Source organism: Rhinolophus ferrumequinum, chromosome 8 (genome assembly GCF_004115265.2).
Source record: "Rhinolophus ferrumequinum isolate MPI-CBG mRhiFer1 chromosome 8, mRhiFer1_v1.p, whole genome shotgun sequence".
Lineage (NCBI taxonomy): Eukaryota > Metazoa > Chordata > Mammalia > Chiroptera > Rhinolophidae > Rhinolophus > Rhinolophus ferrumequinum.
Window position 1 is genome coordinate 47748459 of NC_046291.1, and position 15745 is coordinate 47764203.

General features: G+C 36.5%; 1 protein-coding gene across 1 annotated transcript; it reads right to left on the reverse strand.

Annotated features, from left to right (window-relative positions):
* Positions 1–612: 612 nt before the first annotated feature.
* On the reverse strand, positions 613–15096 carry RBM45 (RNA binding motif protein 45). Its single transcript, XM_033112379.1, has 9 exons — positions 14663–15096; positions 10551–10673; positions 8279–8405; positions 6062–6184; positions 5097–5279; positions 2947–3076; positions 2690–2774; positions 2329–2492; positions 613–813 (listed from the first exon to the last, which is right to left on the reverse strand). The coding sequence occupies exons 1-9, from the start codon at positions 14960–14962 to the stop codon at positions 621–623; spliced, it is 1428 nt and encodes a 475-aa protein (XP_032968270.1). The 5' UTR covers positions 14963–15096; the 3' UTR covers positions 613–620.
* Positions 15097–15745: the final 649 nt, after the last annotated feature.

The window sequence follows — 15745 nt, forward strand, 5'->3', positions numbered from 1 at the left end:
AAACTGTCAGGCTTATTCTTTTAAATCCACATATGTTTATCAGAATATTTTCTGAATGTGTAGTTTTAATGCACAAACTCACAAATATAAGTCCAGAAAAACACTAACATTTAGGTTCGCAGATCTATTATGTGATCTTGCTTTTTAGGTACTTTAGTAGGGAGAAGTCAAAACAGACTTTTCTAATTACCTCAATTCATAACTCAAGGCACTAATTCTTCAAGTTAAAATTTTTTAAAAGTATTTCAACTTGAAAGTTTATGAAAGCACAAAGTAAAAAGTCCAATTTTTAATATCTAACACAGTCACAAACTGAAAAATAATTAATTTTCCAAATTGAAATCTGATCTTACTTTATAGAAAGGCAAAAAACATGCTTACAGTAAACATCAAAACCATTTTATCAAGTTTAAAAAGTTCAAGTTTAAAAGATATATTGCAAAATTAACCTGAGCTGTGGTTTTATTTCAGTGAAGCTGAAAGCCACAGTGTTTTTAACTGACAACTTCTAAATCATTAAAAAGAAACTCCATCATTGAAGTACTGATACATATTCCTCTTGCTATACTATTTAGCCAGTCTGTTTTAAAATTCAGATTAAAAAGGGCTTACCTCAAGAATCAGTAAGTTCTTTGCCGTTTGTTAGATTCTTCTCTTGGGGAATCCGCCAGCATAACTTTAAGTCTGACTCCATTCAGGATCTTTCCATGTAGAGTCGTAATCGCATCATTAGCACTTATTCTATCTGCATACTTGGCATACCCCACATTTTTTCCTGACACAAGGTAAACTTCGATCAGGTTACCAAAACGACTGAAACAAAGTTAAAAAAAAAAAAATCAACTGATGTTGATAAATACAGCTGCTCGGCTCTAAAAGTTGGGGTCCACTCTGGAGTCCCTTTCACCCCTCTTCCCATATTCAATCTCCAATTCATGTCAATCTTCCTTCTTAGACATCTCCTCTACCAGTCAGTTTCTCCTCATCCTAAACCCAGGCTTCTTTCCTCATGCAGATCACTATTATCTTTTCCTTAGATTACTTTAATACTTTCTTCACTAGTTCCCCTGATGTCGGGACTTGTCCCTCTCCACTCCATTCCCGACCCTATCTTCTGAGGGCTCTTTCTAAAACACAGATATGATCATTTCCTCTCCCAAAATCCCTTCAGCAGCTCCTCATGGCCTCCAGGGTGAGACAACTCCCTAAACACCCGCGCGCCTTTCTTGACAGGTCTTTGTCCTTTCCAGCTTCCTTTTCCCTCACAGGCTCCAAGTCCAAATTCTAATGATCTCCTTTCACATTCTTTCTGGTAGGAATAACCACCCATACTCCCAGCTTTCTTCGCTGGCTAAATCATTTTTAACCTTCAGGTCTCCAGGATACCTTGCTTCTTTGAAGGAGTCTTCGCAGAGTTTCTAAGGTAGCTGCGTCTCCTGTGTATTTTATAGCCTGTCCAATTCCTTTCATAGCACCAATCTCACCAGGTTGTAATTTCCTATTTACTTATCTGTCTCCTGAATGAGGTCAGCTCTAAGAAACCAAGACTATTATGTCTTGTTTACATAATGTAATAGTTTGTTTATGTAATGTCTCTAGTTTTTAGCACAGTGCCTGCCTGGCACGGAAGACAGGTTCAAGACATAAACAAAATAAGTCAGTTAAAGAAAAGTGAAAATCCCTGAACCACATCCCTGATATTTTGCACAGCTCTTTAACAAGCTTCCTATCTATCTTTTTAATTCACTAACATTGCTGGAAGGCAAATGAAAAAAGACCAACAAGAAAAAGTTAAGAACGGAATTATATTAAAAACACAGAAGTAAACAAGAGCCTTCCCCTTTTATGCACTTATTATATACTACAAGCAAGTAACTGTTTACTCAATGTAGTAATTATAAAATCCTTAAAGATCCAACAGAGTGCTGACAAAATAGAAGATGCTTAGTAAACACTGTTCAGCTGAATTACAACTACAAAGGAAAAGACATGTGACAAGAATTCTAGAGGACAGGTGTATGCAGATGCATCTTCTATCAAGAAACACGATTTGTCCATTCTATGCATGCAATATTTTAAAACAATCCTACACATTTTATGCTTTCAAAACAAAGTAACAGGAAATTAATTCTGCATGGAGACTTAGGACATGTGAATGATAAAAAAAAGAGAAGGAAACGATCATATACTTTATAAGGTAGTATCAATAAGGAGTTTTTTAAACCACAGAACAAATCATCTCTAGGTTTCAAGATTGTAAGAGTACTTAAATTACTGGTTTAAATAAATTAAATTATAAAATGTAACTATGTGGAATTGAGATCTTACCAGAATATATCCTCTAATACATCTAAAGGTAAAGGATGAGGATTAAACACGATAAAAAGTCTTTCTTTCACAGGAGTTTCAGGAGGGGCTTTTTTTTTGCATGATGGAAGTACAACATCTGTCTGGATTTGAGGCAACTGTGATCCAGAACTTCCTCCAAATTGCTGTTGAAGAGTTAGGTACAAAACAAGAAAAAGAAAAACTACACTTTAGGGATCTTAAGCCAAGATCTAAAGAGATGTGTATCATGGCACCTGTGTGATCTTTTACTATAGCTCTGAAAAATTTTTCTATAAACATAGACCACATTTCTTTTATATCCTAAAGATGTACTGTGAAGGTTAAATTCTTACACACTTACCAGAAATTGCTGCTGATTTGGGTTATTCCACACCATTGAGGCAAGCTGTGCAGCTACCATCTGTGTTGCCATTTTTCTAAGGAGACTGGAGATAATAACGGGTAATTTACAGAACACCAGAAATATTCAGTCTCTTAACAGTAACTTGTTTTGTGTCGTCCCCTCACTGGAGAGGTCAACTGTTTTCTATTTTTATTCTTCAAGTCATAATCACGTACCCAAAGCTTGGCTTTAGACACTCCTGGAATGGTACTTACTCTGTTGGATTACTCCCATCATCAATGAAGGAAACACCTATCCAATTTCCAGGAGGGTACTGAAATCCATGTAACTTGTATTTTGCATAAATAGCTGATGCTACGTTAAAATACTGAACCACTCCATGACCTAAAACAAAGTAGAGAATATACAGAAAATTAAAAAGAAAACAGAGTACCTAAAGCCTGTATTGCCACAGAAATGAAACAATATCGAAATACTCTAATATCATACTGCTAGTAAATACAGAATCAATTGTGTCAGAAAATAAAGTTCTTATACATACGCGTATGGGTAAAACCTGTGTTCCTACAAAGTAAAGCATAAGACAGATTTTGGTAAAAATATGAACATGGTATTTTAAGGAAAATGGAATCATTAGCATAAGTTCCATCCAATGAGTTTAATTTTAGAATACTGGCTTTTCTTATATGACACAAATATACCTAAAAACCAAACAGTTTTTCTTAAATTTTTATTCTTTGAAATTTACTTTGAAATTCTAAAAATTTCCCTATCATACTGAATAGGAAATGGAATGAGAAGTGATATCTGAAAGCCTATATAGTCATCTTGTCTTGCTGTAGTGGTAAAGAGAAGACAAGTGATTATGTATGAGAAACAAAATGTAGGCAACAGAGGGTCTCAGATGAGAAGTCACATATTTCACATGCCTTTGGAGAGCTTTCAGCTAAGGGGATAGATTTCAATTCACGAAAGTGATACTTAAGGAGGGGACTAGTTTTATACTGGAGTCCTGATATGGACAGCCCAGAAGCTTGTAACACAACCAAAAGGTTTTCAGGATATTTTATAATGTAACCCACTTTGGGGAAAACACTGTTCTGATTTAATGTTCCTCTCTAAACGTAAGCATCTCAACATTTTCATGAAATTAAAATAAAACTCAGAAAGCAAATGAACATATAAAACTGAAATTCAAATAGTGTTCTAACTATATGATATCTCTATTAATACAAAGGTATTTCAATGACACATGTATTTATCAGACACATCCAACCACAGAAACAATACAGAAGATAAAGGAACAAATACATTTCAACATACCAGATAAAAAGGAAAGAAAACAAAACAGAATTACACATGAATATACCAACAAGTGTGCCAGAAAACACAAAATGTGTGCCTTAGAATCAGAAAAAGAATGATAGTGTAAATTTGGGTTAAGGCTAGAGATGGTACCAAGTAGGTTCAGAGAGGCTGTTCTATTAAAAGAGCAGTGCTGGGGAGAGTAATACTGAGCATTTGGGGGTGTCTGTGGGAAGGGTGGGGACACTCCAGGCCTGTCAGCCCATATGACCTGACTCATTTCCCTAATTCCACTCCACATTCATGACACCCTAAAAGGACTAAATTACATATATCTACAGTACTGGAAAGATGACAAGTATGATTGCTCTATACCACCCCTCACCTCCAATTTTCTAAAACAAACCAACAAACCCCATAGATTTATGGAGTGCCCATTATGCGCCTGGACTTACATTAGGTATTCTACATACATTATTTCTAATTTTTATCTTACCCTGACATAGAGGGTATTAATAATCCCACTTTACAAATGAGGAAAGAGAGGCTCAGAGAGGATAAGCAATTTGCCAAGGTCTCAGAGCTATGTGCCACTGCTGGGATTTGCACCTGAGTCTGATGCAAAAGAGAATGCCAACCTGTTTCCACTATGCCACAATGCCTCCATCTAAAAAAAAAAAAAGCCTTTAAAAAAAAAATGAATAGGCTTAAAAAAATACAAAGATAGATTAAGCTGACATTAGGTAATAGGTTTAATTAATTAATTAATTAGTTAAAAGTTCAAACGGATATTAGAGCCTTGCTTGTATTAAGAACAGGAAGAAGTAGAAAAAGAAGTAGGTCAATCAGGTACTTGAAATGAAGAAAAGGAATTTCATTTTGAGGTATAAAGTTCAAGAAAAGAGACTGGGGATGAATAGGAAACTAAGGGTTTTAGAACTTACCTAGCATTTAGAGTACAGAGAGAGACTCTACCTGAGGTACTTTTGTTGTACAACTGGAAACAGAAAATACTCTATTTTGACACAAAGTATCATTGGAGAAAAAGCCGTTTTAACAAAACACATTATATTTAAAAACAATATAGATATTATTTTACCGTAATTTGAATAAGGATCTCGTTGAACTTCACAGTATTCCAATCCTGGTACTATATCAAAAATGCTGAAAAGCTGCTCTTCAGTGAAAGGAACTCTTGATACAACTGACAGGCGTTTGGAGATAGCTTCCTGGCCTCTGTTGTCATTCTTGTCAAAATTTGAAAATTCAGGTTGTTGCTCTCCTACAAGCAATATACAAAAAAGTAAATCTTTAAATTTCTACACATTCAAGAATTCATTTAACATTTTGTTACTAGAAAATAAAATGAACTTATCATTAAGTCCATCGCATTAAACAAAATCGCTATATTTTGAATGACCGAGGAATGCTCTCGGTCCTCAGCACTACCAGAAGGGACCAACGGCAAGAAAGCAGACAACTCTCCCCACTCTTCAGCCTTCATCACAGAAATATAAGCAGAAGTATGTAGTCTAACTTCACAGGAATATGTTTAATACGCAAAACTGCAAACGATTGCAAGTGTTTTACCTAAAACACAGCTTATGCCAAATAACATTCACAGGTCTTACTTTCATCACCTATTTTCCCCTTTTTTCTAGCTTCTACTTTTGTCATTCCTCTCCTTTCTCTAGCTCTAATTTTAAAGCAACAGTATTTTAGGGATAAAATTTTAAGATTCAATACTGAGGGGATATTTGTACAGTTCTTTCATACTTCTTGGTCAGCTGTGTACATGTAGAAGCTCACCCAAAAAAGAGGCAGTGACATAGGTGAATATTTAGATCAGGCATGACTAATCAGAGAAAACTGGAAATAAGTGTAAATAAGTGTTAAATATTAAGGACATGAGGAGTCATGACGAACTTCTTAGGAAAAAAAAAACCCACTATAGTTAGACTTCTGAACACTGAGATTTATAGACTGCTAATAAAAGAGTATTTCTAAAACCTCAAAACAGGAGTGTATATACTAATACTATTAGTGTGAAGGTAGCCCACTTACCAAATGGAAACATATTTACTCTAGGTTCATGCCCCAAAGTCTCCTGCCTCATGTTACTATAATAATCTTGTTCTGAAGCTTCAGATGCTTTATTTTTGGGTTCAGCCAAGATTGCCCTAAAACCTGAAAAAGACAATCCATGAATTTCAAGCTTCGTAGCAAATTTAACATACCTGCAAATATACTTGATTACTAGTGCTTGACTTAGCTTTGTAAATATACTGTATAAAACGAAGTCTAAACAACCAGACCTCTTTCTTTGCTTTTTTTGGAAGATGGCAAAGAGAAAACGAGAAATAGCAAGAATCTCAAATTATGGGTCAGTGTAAATATGAAAGATCAGCAACTCCATGCTATTCTTTCCAATCTTCCCCCAACTACAGATGACATCGTCATTCATTCTCCCAGGCTCCTTCATAGAAGAATCCTGTAGGGCTTCTTCAGTCAAACTGTCTTCAAGATTCTTCCTGTGAAATCCATTTAGAGCATGTTATGTTTCACTCTAACTTCCCTGCTTCCGTTTTTAATTTAGATTCTCTTCAACTAATTACAACAATACTTCAATTGGTCTCTGCCTCGGGATCCAGGATTTAACCAGGGGTTCAAGGATGAGCTCAAAAGGTGGGAAGGTTCCATTTCACCCTCTGAAACTTTAAACAAAATTGTTACACATGCATGTGCACCTTTCAAGAGAGAAGGTTCAGTTTTCATCGTATTATTCAGTGGCTCCAAAAAGAATAAAAATAGCCATCTTGAATTCTTCCTCTGGAAATCCACACTTGATGCTGTGGTTAAATCTACTGTCCTACAACAGTTTTTATTATTTTTCTCCATTTAAAACAATCTATAAGGGAATCCAAATGTAGACTAAGCTTGAACTCTTCATTACCTCCCACATAGTTCCAGTGCACCTCGTTACCTCCATCCTTTCTCAACAGAAACACTGCTTCACTCACACTACTGCCTTCACAGTACTAAGCAAAGATGTGCTTATGTGCCTGTGCCTCTGCTAACGCTGCCGTCACCTTCTGTGCTGCCTACTCAACACCAGATGGAAATCCTACTCCGATGCAGTCCCGTGTTCATTCAGTGCATTTGTTTCTCACCACTGATATACTATATCACACTTTTGAATATTTTCCTCATGTGGCCAATTTTTATTGAGTCTACTATCAATGGCAGTATCTTTGATTAAGAGCTCAAATCTTTATTGAGGGTCTATTACTGTACTAGGTACTTGAAGTGACAGAACAGACAAATAAGACATACTCCTTGCTTTCAAAGAGCCTTTAAGAGTTCTATTCTTTATTTTTGGCCTGTTGGATCTTGGCTATACAATATAGCTATAAATTCGTTAAATGCCAAAACTGCTTTATATTCGTATCCCTCTTCTTAACATATTCATGAGTATACCATAAGTACACAATTAATACTGGCTGACTGAGAAATTTAGAAGACTGAGAGAGAAAATTTTGGTGTGCACTTTAGGGTTATCTAAGAATTCTACTGTTTAACAATAATTCTTTCCAGTATGTATAGATTTTTATAATATCCTGAAACCCACTAATTTAATGATTTAATTCATTTCTAAAGGTCAATATAACTAAATGTATGAAAACAAAGGAAATTCTCCTTGGCTTCTTTACAATTCTTATTCTTCATTATGTACACCAGCAACAACAGAAGATCAAACTAATGTCACTCTAGCTTGAAATTAACCCAATGTATATTTACTTACCTACATTAGCAAACCTTATAAATCCTATCCATAACTTACATGTTTATTAGTATGTTTAATTCTATTTAGGGCTTACATCAAACATAAACAAATATTAAAGAAAACGTAGAGTTTTTAATATAAAGAATAATTAAGGAAAAAAAAACAACCCTGAAAGGGTAGGTCAATTTTTAATACTTAATATTCTAAAATATATACCAAAAAAAGCCCCCAAACCCATGGAATAACCAAAATATGGCAACTTTCACTTACTAAGTTAACCCAGCTGCTTATATTTTTCTTCAAGATTGTGCCTCGATGAAAGCTTAATCACTGCCCCAACATAATTTTCATCTGAGCACTATATATAGTATTTAAACTCTCATCATTAAGATTAAATTAGCAGGTACAGTTATTAGCAAAAAATAGTATTTGATTCAACTATTTAGAATAATCAGAATTTTAAGAAAAGTTTTTAACAATGTTAAATACATCCTTACTTCGATCACAGTTTTCTATTGCTTGGGCAGCTTGTGATGGTTTTAAGTATCGAACATAGCCCAAACCTTTACTTTCGCCAGTGACTTTATTCTTAATAATGCTGCAATACTCGATATCTCCATACACCTATGAGAGTAAAAAAAAATTATCTTAGAGAAGTCAAAATTAATAACTGAACAGATTATTTGAGAACTTAAAATTTATTTTTACCTCTTGTTTGCAAAAAAAGAAATTAGAATTAGAATTTACTGCTATTTTTAATAATGGAATCAAAATGTCACAAACTAATGAGGCACTAGAAAAATAACCATAACAATAATATAACCAAGTAACAACATAACCAAAATAATGATAATTTTTATTTACTGAGCATTTGCTTTACACATATTATCTTATTTTCATAACAATCCCTGAAGGATACACACATACATGCATCACACATGCATCTCACACACACTTGTGTGTGTGTGATATGTGTGTGTGCATAGCTTACTTCACAGATAAGGAAGCTGAGCCTTAGAAAAATCAAATAACTTGCCTAACTTCTGGAGGGAGAGTAAGAATTTGTACATGGTCTGAAGAACTCCAAAGCGTGGCTCAGTAATGGTTAAGAGCAGAGGCTCTGGAACTGAACCTTCTAGATTCAAATCTTGGGTCAGCCAACTTATTAATACTAGGTAGTTGAGTTACACTCTCTGTGCCTGCCTCCTTATCTGTTAAATGGGGCTAATGGCTGTACCTACCTCAGAGGATTGTTTTAAAGGTTAAATGAATTAATACACCTAGAGTGCTTGTACAGAGTCTGGAACATACTTAACACTCAGTAAACATTAACTGTAATTATTTGTCTGTCTTCTAACAGAAGCACAAATGGTTGTGTATTCTTTTGAAGGAGAGACTCCCAAAGTATAACTCTAAAACACACTGGTTCACTCAGAAAGTTAATATTCTATGTGAGAAATGTGTCATAAATGTTTATTTATTAAATGTTGGAATATGGGATATAAATTCTTAGTATTTATTATTTGTTTTATAAAATTCTCATGTAACCAATTAGCAACGTAATTACTAGATAAAAATGTCTTATTTGTTCACTCAGAAAGAGATAGCAATTTATAAATATATAAGGTAAAAACTTTTCTTACTATTAAAGGAGGTATGGGATATACAGAGGGTGCCAAAAAATGTATACACACTTTAGGAAAGGAAATGTGTATTAAAATTGTAATAATATATACAGATAACAAAAAATGAATACAAGTCACGTCTGACTTCTGCAATTACAAGAGGTGCTCAAAGTGGTTACCATCAGCGTCCAGACACTTCTGATTATGGCGAACTACTGCTTGAGTAATGTTAACCAAAGTGTCCATTTGTATACATTTTTTTGGCACCCCCGGTATATATCTGGTATTTGTCATGTCTGAAGTACGTGTATTTTATTCAACTCTCACTTGGGAATTTGAAAAATACTTTTTATTTCTTGTTTCTTTTCTTTCTTGCTTGTTGCCTACCCAATTCATAGTACTAAGAAGAATACAAAAAAAGGATAAAAAAATTACAATTCAAAACGATTTTAAAATTGCTTTTTAATAATTTTTGTGAAAATATATCACTGCTTATAAAAGTAAATGGCTAAATAGAGATTTAACATTATCTTCAAATTTCATTTACTATAATCTTGCTATAGTTCAGAGCTATATTTTTTTTCTTTAAATATAACTCCCTCAGAGGCCTAATTTTAGGACAAAAAACTCTAGAAAGAATAAGCTTTTCTGTGAATAAGTACAATGTTAACATACCATAAGCCTGTAAAAATGACTAGACAATACCATTCACACACTCAGGCTTGCCTGACTCACCCACCCTTACAGAAGAGGTAATAGAGAGAAGCCATAAGAGGGTACTTTGAAATTGTAAAGACCAAGAGAAGGCTCTGGATTCAGAGAACCTAGGTTTAAATCTTGGTTCTACCACTCGGTGTGTGACCTTACTTAAAACCAAGCTTGATCATTCATTTTTTTGTTTTTCATTATTCATCTGTGTTTTCATTATTACTAGTTTGCAGTTTTTATATATTCTTTAAAGTTAATTTATTCTAGGCTTAATATTTAAAAACCAGATTGAAACAGAGGATTTAAAAATAGTTATTTAATTCTCCACCACCAATCTAATGATCTATCTCAAACAACACTTCAGATTTAGTAACTGTACAACCAATTTAGGATTGGGAGTTATCACAGATGCTACTGGATTAGAAAACATAAGTACCTTAAATTTTTCCCGTAGATCTTCTTCTGTGTAGGATTTTGGTATCATCACAAAGATTCTTGTAAGTTCTTCATCTTCTACATCTCGGTGGCTTCCAGATGACCTGGACTGAGCAATGAAAACCTAAGAAACAAACAAAATGCACAAAATAATGTGAATGTGAAAAAAACCAGTTAACTGTTTTCCTATTCCTTAAGTATACTTCCTTCCTTATTAGTATGAGATTCATGTTTGGTTAAATCCAATATAATAGGATCATATAAATGTTTTTAAATCAATCTTTATTGCAATGATTTTTTTTAATGAGATAATACCAATCTCTGTACTGTGCTTTTTCCAAATGTAGTTTTACTTTCGGATTTTGGTTCACCAAAAGCAATAGTCAGTACATTGAAAAAGAATATGTACTACATGAAACTTATGTAATTTTACTAACCATTGTCACCTCAATAAATTTTTTTAAAAAGAAAAAACATGCACTTTGCAGTTGTTGGGTACAATGGTCAATAAATGTCAATTTACAGGTGATTTATAGTGTTATTAAAATGTTACATCTTCACTGATTTTGTCTGTTTGTTCTATCAGATACTAAGAGTGTAAAAATCTGATTGTGAATTTACCTTTCTCCTTTTAGATCTATCAATAATGCTTCACCAATGTATTAGGTTGGTGTAATTGCAGTTTTTGCAATTTTTAACCTTATAAACTGCAATTACTTTTTCACCAACCTAATATTTTGAAGTTCTATTATTGGCTGCATAAACAATAGGGATTGTTGTGTACTTTTTGACTGATATTTGTATTCTTCAGAAAGAATCCTATCTGTTAATACTCCTCCTGCTAAAGACCATTATGTCTGATATACCAGCTGTTTCTATCCTTTTACTTTCAACTATTTTGTATCTTTATACTTAAATTGTGTCTCTTATAGACAGTATTTGTCTTTTCTTTAAATCTTGTCTGACAATCCCTGCTTTTAACTGTTTAGTCCATTTGTTTAATGCGGCATTTGATATAGCTGGGTGTAATTCTAGATGGTCCTATTTTTAATTTTCTAATATTAATCTTTAAAAAAGGTAATTTAACCATACTCGGTATCATATTAGTGACCATCAAAATGATGTATGTGAGCAAGAAAATGCACAAAATGACTTGAAGCTCTATATTCTATTATTGGCAATTTATTTTTATTGAAACATCATCTATGACATTAGGTCATTACTTGAAATTAGCTTCATGGTATTGCCTTTATTTAATTTGTAAAATTGTTTTGGTTTTTATATTCCAGAGGAACATTAAAATCTTTAAATAGGATTGTGGATTTGTTTATGGAGCCATAAGCATAAGAATTGTAATGGCTATTTTATTGTTTATAACTTGAAAGAATAAACTATAAATCACCACACAATGGCACTTAAGGGTTTTTTCTTCTTTAAAGGGAGGCTGTATGTTATTCAAGAATGAGAAAGCCTGGAGCTATGGAATTTTAGAGTATGAGGCAGCAACTAAAAGGATCCAGAACTTATATAAAGCCATGAGATTTTAGGAATATTGAAAAAGAAGGCTTTGTTTGCTTGGAAAACAGCTGTCACAGAGGCGTAGAATCTTGCTTACAAGACACAGCTGCAGACATATCTCTAGGTAGAGTCTATTTCCAGTTTCAATAAATCTACACTATATGCCCACTATGTGAAGCACTGTATGAGACATTAGTAATATTGAGCAATGCAGAAATGGCTCAATAGAAAAATTAATCTGGTGGATGCAGTCAATAGGCAAATATGAATCGGGAACCTTTAAGTATATGGGAAGACAGTAGGGGAAAAAAGGAGTCTCAGGCAAGATTTGGGATTGGAGGTGCCATCAGATCACAAATTTCTAAATTTTAGATGACCATAGTGTTGAAATTCTCTGATAAAGGAGACAATATCTAAGTAGACCGTATGTCTCTTTATATATCTAATGGTCAATTTCCCCTGAAATTTTATGTTCACAGACTACGGGCACTAAATTATTAAAGATATTCTTGCAAAGCTAAAAACCAAGATTTTTCTCTAGTTTTACCCCTTTCCTCCAGATAATGCAGCTGGTCACAAGATGACTTTTACTTGGACAATCTTTTCTGAATGTAGGCCTGGTGCTTAAACTTTCTAATTTGTCTCGTAGATCCTTGGGAACTTCGCAAAACTACATGAGAAAAATTAAAGCTGAATTACTTTAACTGGGAATACCGAAAAAATCAACAAAAAGTCCATTCCAGTGAAAGACAGCCCAAGCTGCTGCTGCTGACGAATGAACTCTGTCTGTCTAGCTAGGCACTATAGTGAAACAACCCTCTGGCTGAAAATGAGTGGACAAAAATGTGAAAAACAGAATTTAACCTTTAATTATCTTTGGGAATAATTTAATTTCTCTGTGGCTAAAAGGGAGGGTACATTTCAGTGTTGGGCATTTCACTTCTCTTCTAGGAATATAATCAAGGCGGGATGGGGTGGTCAACCGGTTTCAAATTTGGAGTATTCTTTTGGTTAGCATTTCTGTGGTTATGTTATATTCAAAAGTATAAAAACCCTCTCTGCTAAGATCATAATTAGAAGGAGATGAAAATATCAATCTAGTACAGGAGTTAGCACACTACAGCTTCCTGTTTTTCTCCGGCTCATGATCTAAGAATTGTTCTTACATTTTTAAAGGGCTGTTCAAACAAAGAGTGTGTGACAGAGACTGTATGTGGCTCACAAAGCCTAAAACATTTACTATCTGGCCCTGTAGAAACCATATTTACAAACCCCTGACCTAGCATATGCTGTGGCCTTCTAATTAATTCTATTGATGATCTGTTCTCACCCACTTCAAAGGGTTTGGGAGCTAGCAGGAGAAAGAATGTCCACTCTCTACGGTGTTGTTGGTATAGACCCAGGCTCCTTCTCCTTTGCAGATGGAGGTAAAAGGAAGACCTCCAGAGACTGAAATATCTCTGAGTCTTTCATTTATATAAGTCTATATTTATAATATTCTTTTCAGTTTTCTGTAGTAGGTGGAAAAAAATGAAAAATTTTGGAAAAGAGAACTTTGTGGAAAGCTCCAACAAAATTACAAATACAGCCACTATTTTTACAGGACAGGTGAAGGGTACAGTTTAAGCAACTGCCAGATTCTCAAGATTAGGCCCTGAACTGAGTTCACAGCAAGTCAGGAATGATATCTTGGCTACTACTAACAAATAATAGGACATAGTGAAGGCTTACCTTATGCCAAGCACTGTGCTAAAAGCACAAATTAAGTCACATAACCCTCAAAAGTACTCTTTCTGCCATGTGTCAGTTATCTTAATTTTATGACAAGTGCAGAACCTTAATATAAACACCACCGGGGTGAACTAAGTACACAAAGAAGCATTTAATACAACTACACTGCCATCACAATGACTCGGCTCTCCTTAAGGCTATTTACCTTGGTGTGCTTTCAAACAAAAGTGGCAGTAACAAAATGTATGGTATTAATACCTTCACAAATAGGCTTATTTAAAACGATTTTAAAAATCACAAAAAAAGTGATGAATCTGTAATAGCAGCCATTTTAATCACCTGCATTACATTTTATATACACGAAAACTTTTGTCGGGTAGTGGGAAAAAGCCCAACATCAGAGGGCCCCAGTTTAATGTACTTTTATCATGTTGTTACGCCCCATACCTACCTGAAGAAAAGTAGGATTATCAATTTTTATAATGATAAACCGGGGGGTCTGAGAGAGGGTCACATAAGTCCTCAAACCAGGCCAGGGCCAGAGTTGGGCCAGGAGTCCAGAGCTGATTTAGAGGCGGCGGGGTGGGGGGGGGGGAGGGGCCGGCAAGCTACTGCAGCTCTGCTGCACGAGTTGCAGCAGACGCCTGGCCTGATATGTTTTCCGCATCCCCCCACCAAACACCGTACCCCGGTGTAGGCTCGCGGGCGGGTCCTGAGAAACCCTCTCCCCAACGCCATCCTCCCCTTCCCTCGCCCCCAGAATGCTCCAGGGAGCAGGTGCTGCGGCTGAAGAGAAGCCCGAGAGACCCATTCCCGTCCCCCCGGACACCGTCCCCGCGGGTACCCGGATTCGGGCACCCGCACCTTGATAGGCTTTGTGTCGTTGGGGCCGAGGCATCGGCCGTGCATCTCCTCCATAGCCCTACAGGCCTGCGAGCTGCGGGCGAACTTGACGAAGGCGATGCCCTTGGACTCCTTCGTGTGCTTGTCCCGCACCACCCAGATATCCTGGATCTCGCCGAAGGGTGAGAAGCGCTCCCTCAGTACCGACTCGGGCGTGTATTTGCTGATCACCAGGAAGATGCGGCTGTTGGGAGGCTCGTCCAGGCTGTCCACGCCCAGGCGGAAGCCTCCGCCACTCGCACAGCTGCCCGCTTCGTCCATGGTTCTCCAGCCCCGCGCTGGAGCTAGGCCCCCGGCCCCTTCGATCCTCTTCGCTTCCGCCGTGCCCACCACCGCCGCTGTCGCAAATCCAGCAGTGGCGAGTCCGGAGCTCCGTTTCCGGAAGACGTAAGACTCTGGCACGGTCCGGCCGCGCCGGGTGCCGGCTTCCGGAGAACTGCCGGCAGCGCCCCCTGGTGACCCGGGGGAGCCTTTTCCAGTCCTTGCCTTCAATCCCGCGGAGCCCAGGCACAAATACCAGCAGGTGTGCAACGCTAGCTACATCCCTGTGGCCAGGACGGTCTGGTGCACACGCCTTTCCAACTCTGGCTTTATCTCCCACCCCCCGATCCCAGCCCGCCAAACAGAAGCCAAAGATTCTTCCCCCAAAATTTGCTATCTTGGTCATAAACTCAATAGAGGACCACCACCATAGGACAGAATTAAAACAGAAAAAGCCCTAAAGCTGAAAGGAACCTTTGAGCTCATCCAAAACCAGCCTCATTTGTTGAGAAAATGGAGAGGAGGAAATTGAGGCCCGTGCAATAAGCCTTGAGGGAGGTCAGTAGAAAACTAGCAGAAATCCAGAAGCCTTGGATTTAGCAGTGGCATTGGAATGAAGTGAAAAGAATAAATCAGAAAGTGGTCCAGGAGTAGAGCTTCTTGAGTGTACAAGTCCAGACTTCTAAGACCTGGGTTGCTGTGAACTGAAAACAGAGAAACACATTTATTGTGTACCAACTATGTGCCAGGCTCTGTGCAAGGAGCTGTACGTGCAATGGGTAA

Bases quoted from the DNA above. Each gene is read 5' to 3' on its own strand.
- RBM45 (XM_033112379.1), bottom strand. From the start codon at position 14,962: ATGGACGAAGCGGGCAGCTGTGCGAGTGGCGGAGGCTTCCGCCTGGGC. The intron at 8,406-10,550 runs GTACTTATGTTT...TTACTCTCATAG, and splicing joins ATCTACGGGAAAAATTTAAG to GTGTATGGAGATATCGAGTA. The intron at 6,185-8,278 runs GTAAGGATGTAT...TGTCTTTTTCAG, and splicing joins AATAGAAAACTGTGATCGAA to GTTTTAGGGCAATCTTGGCT.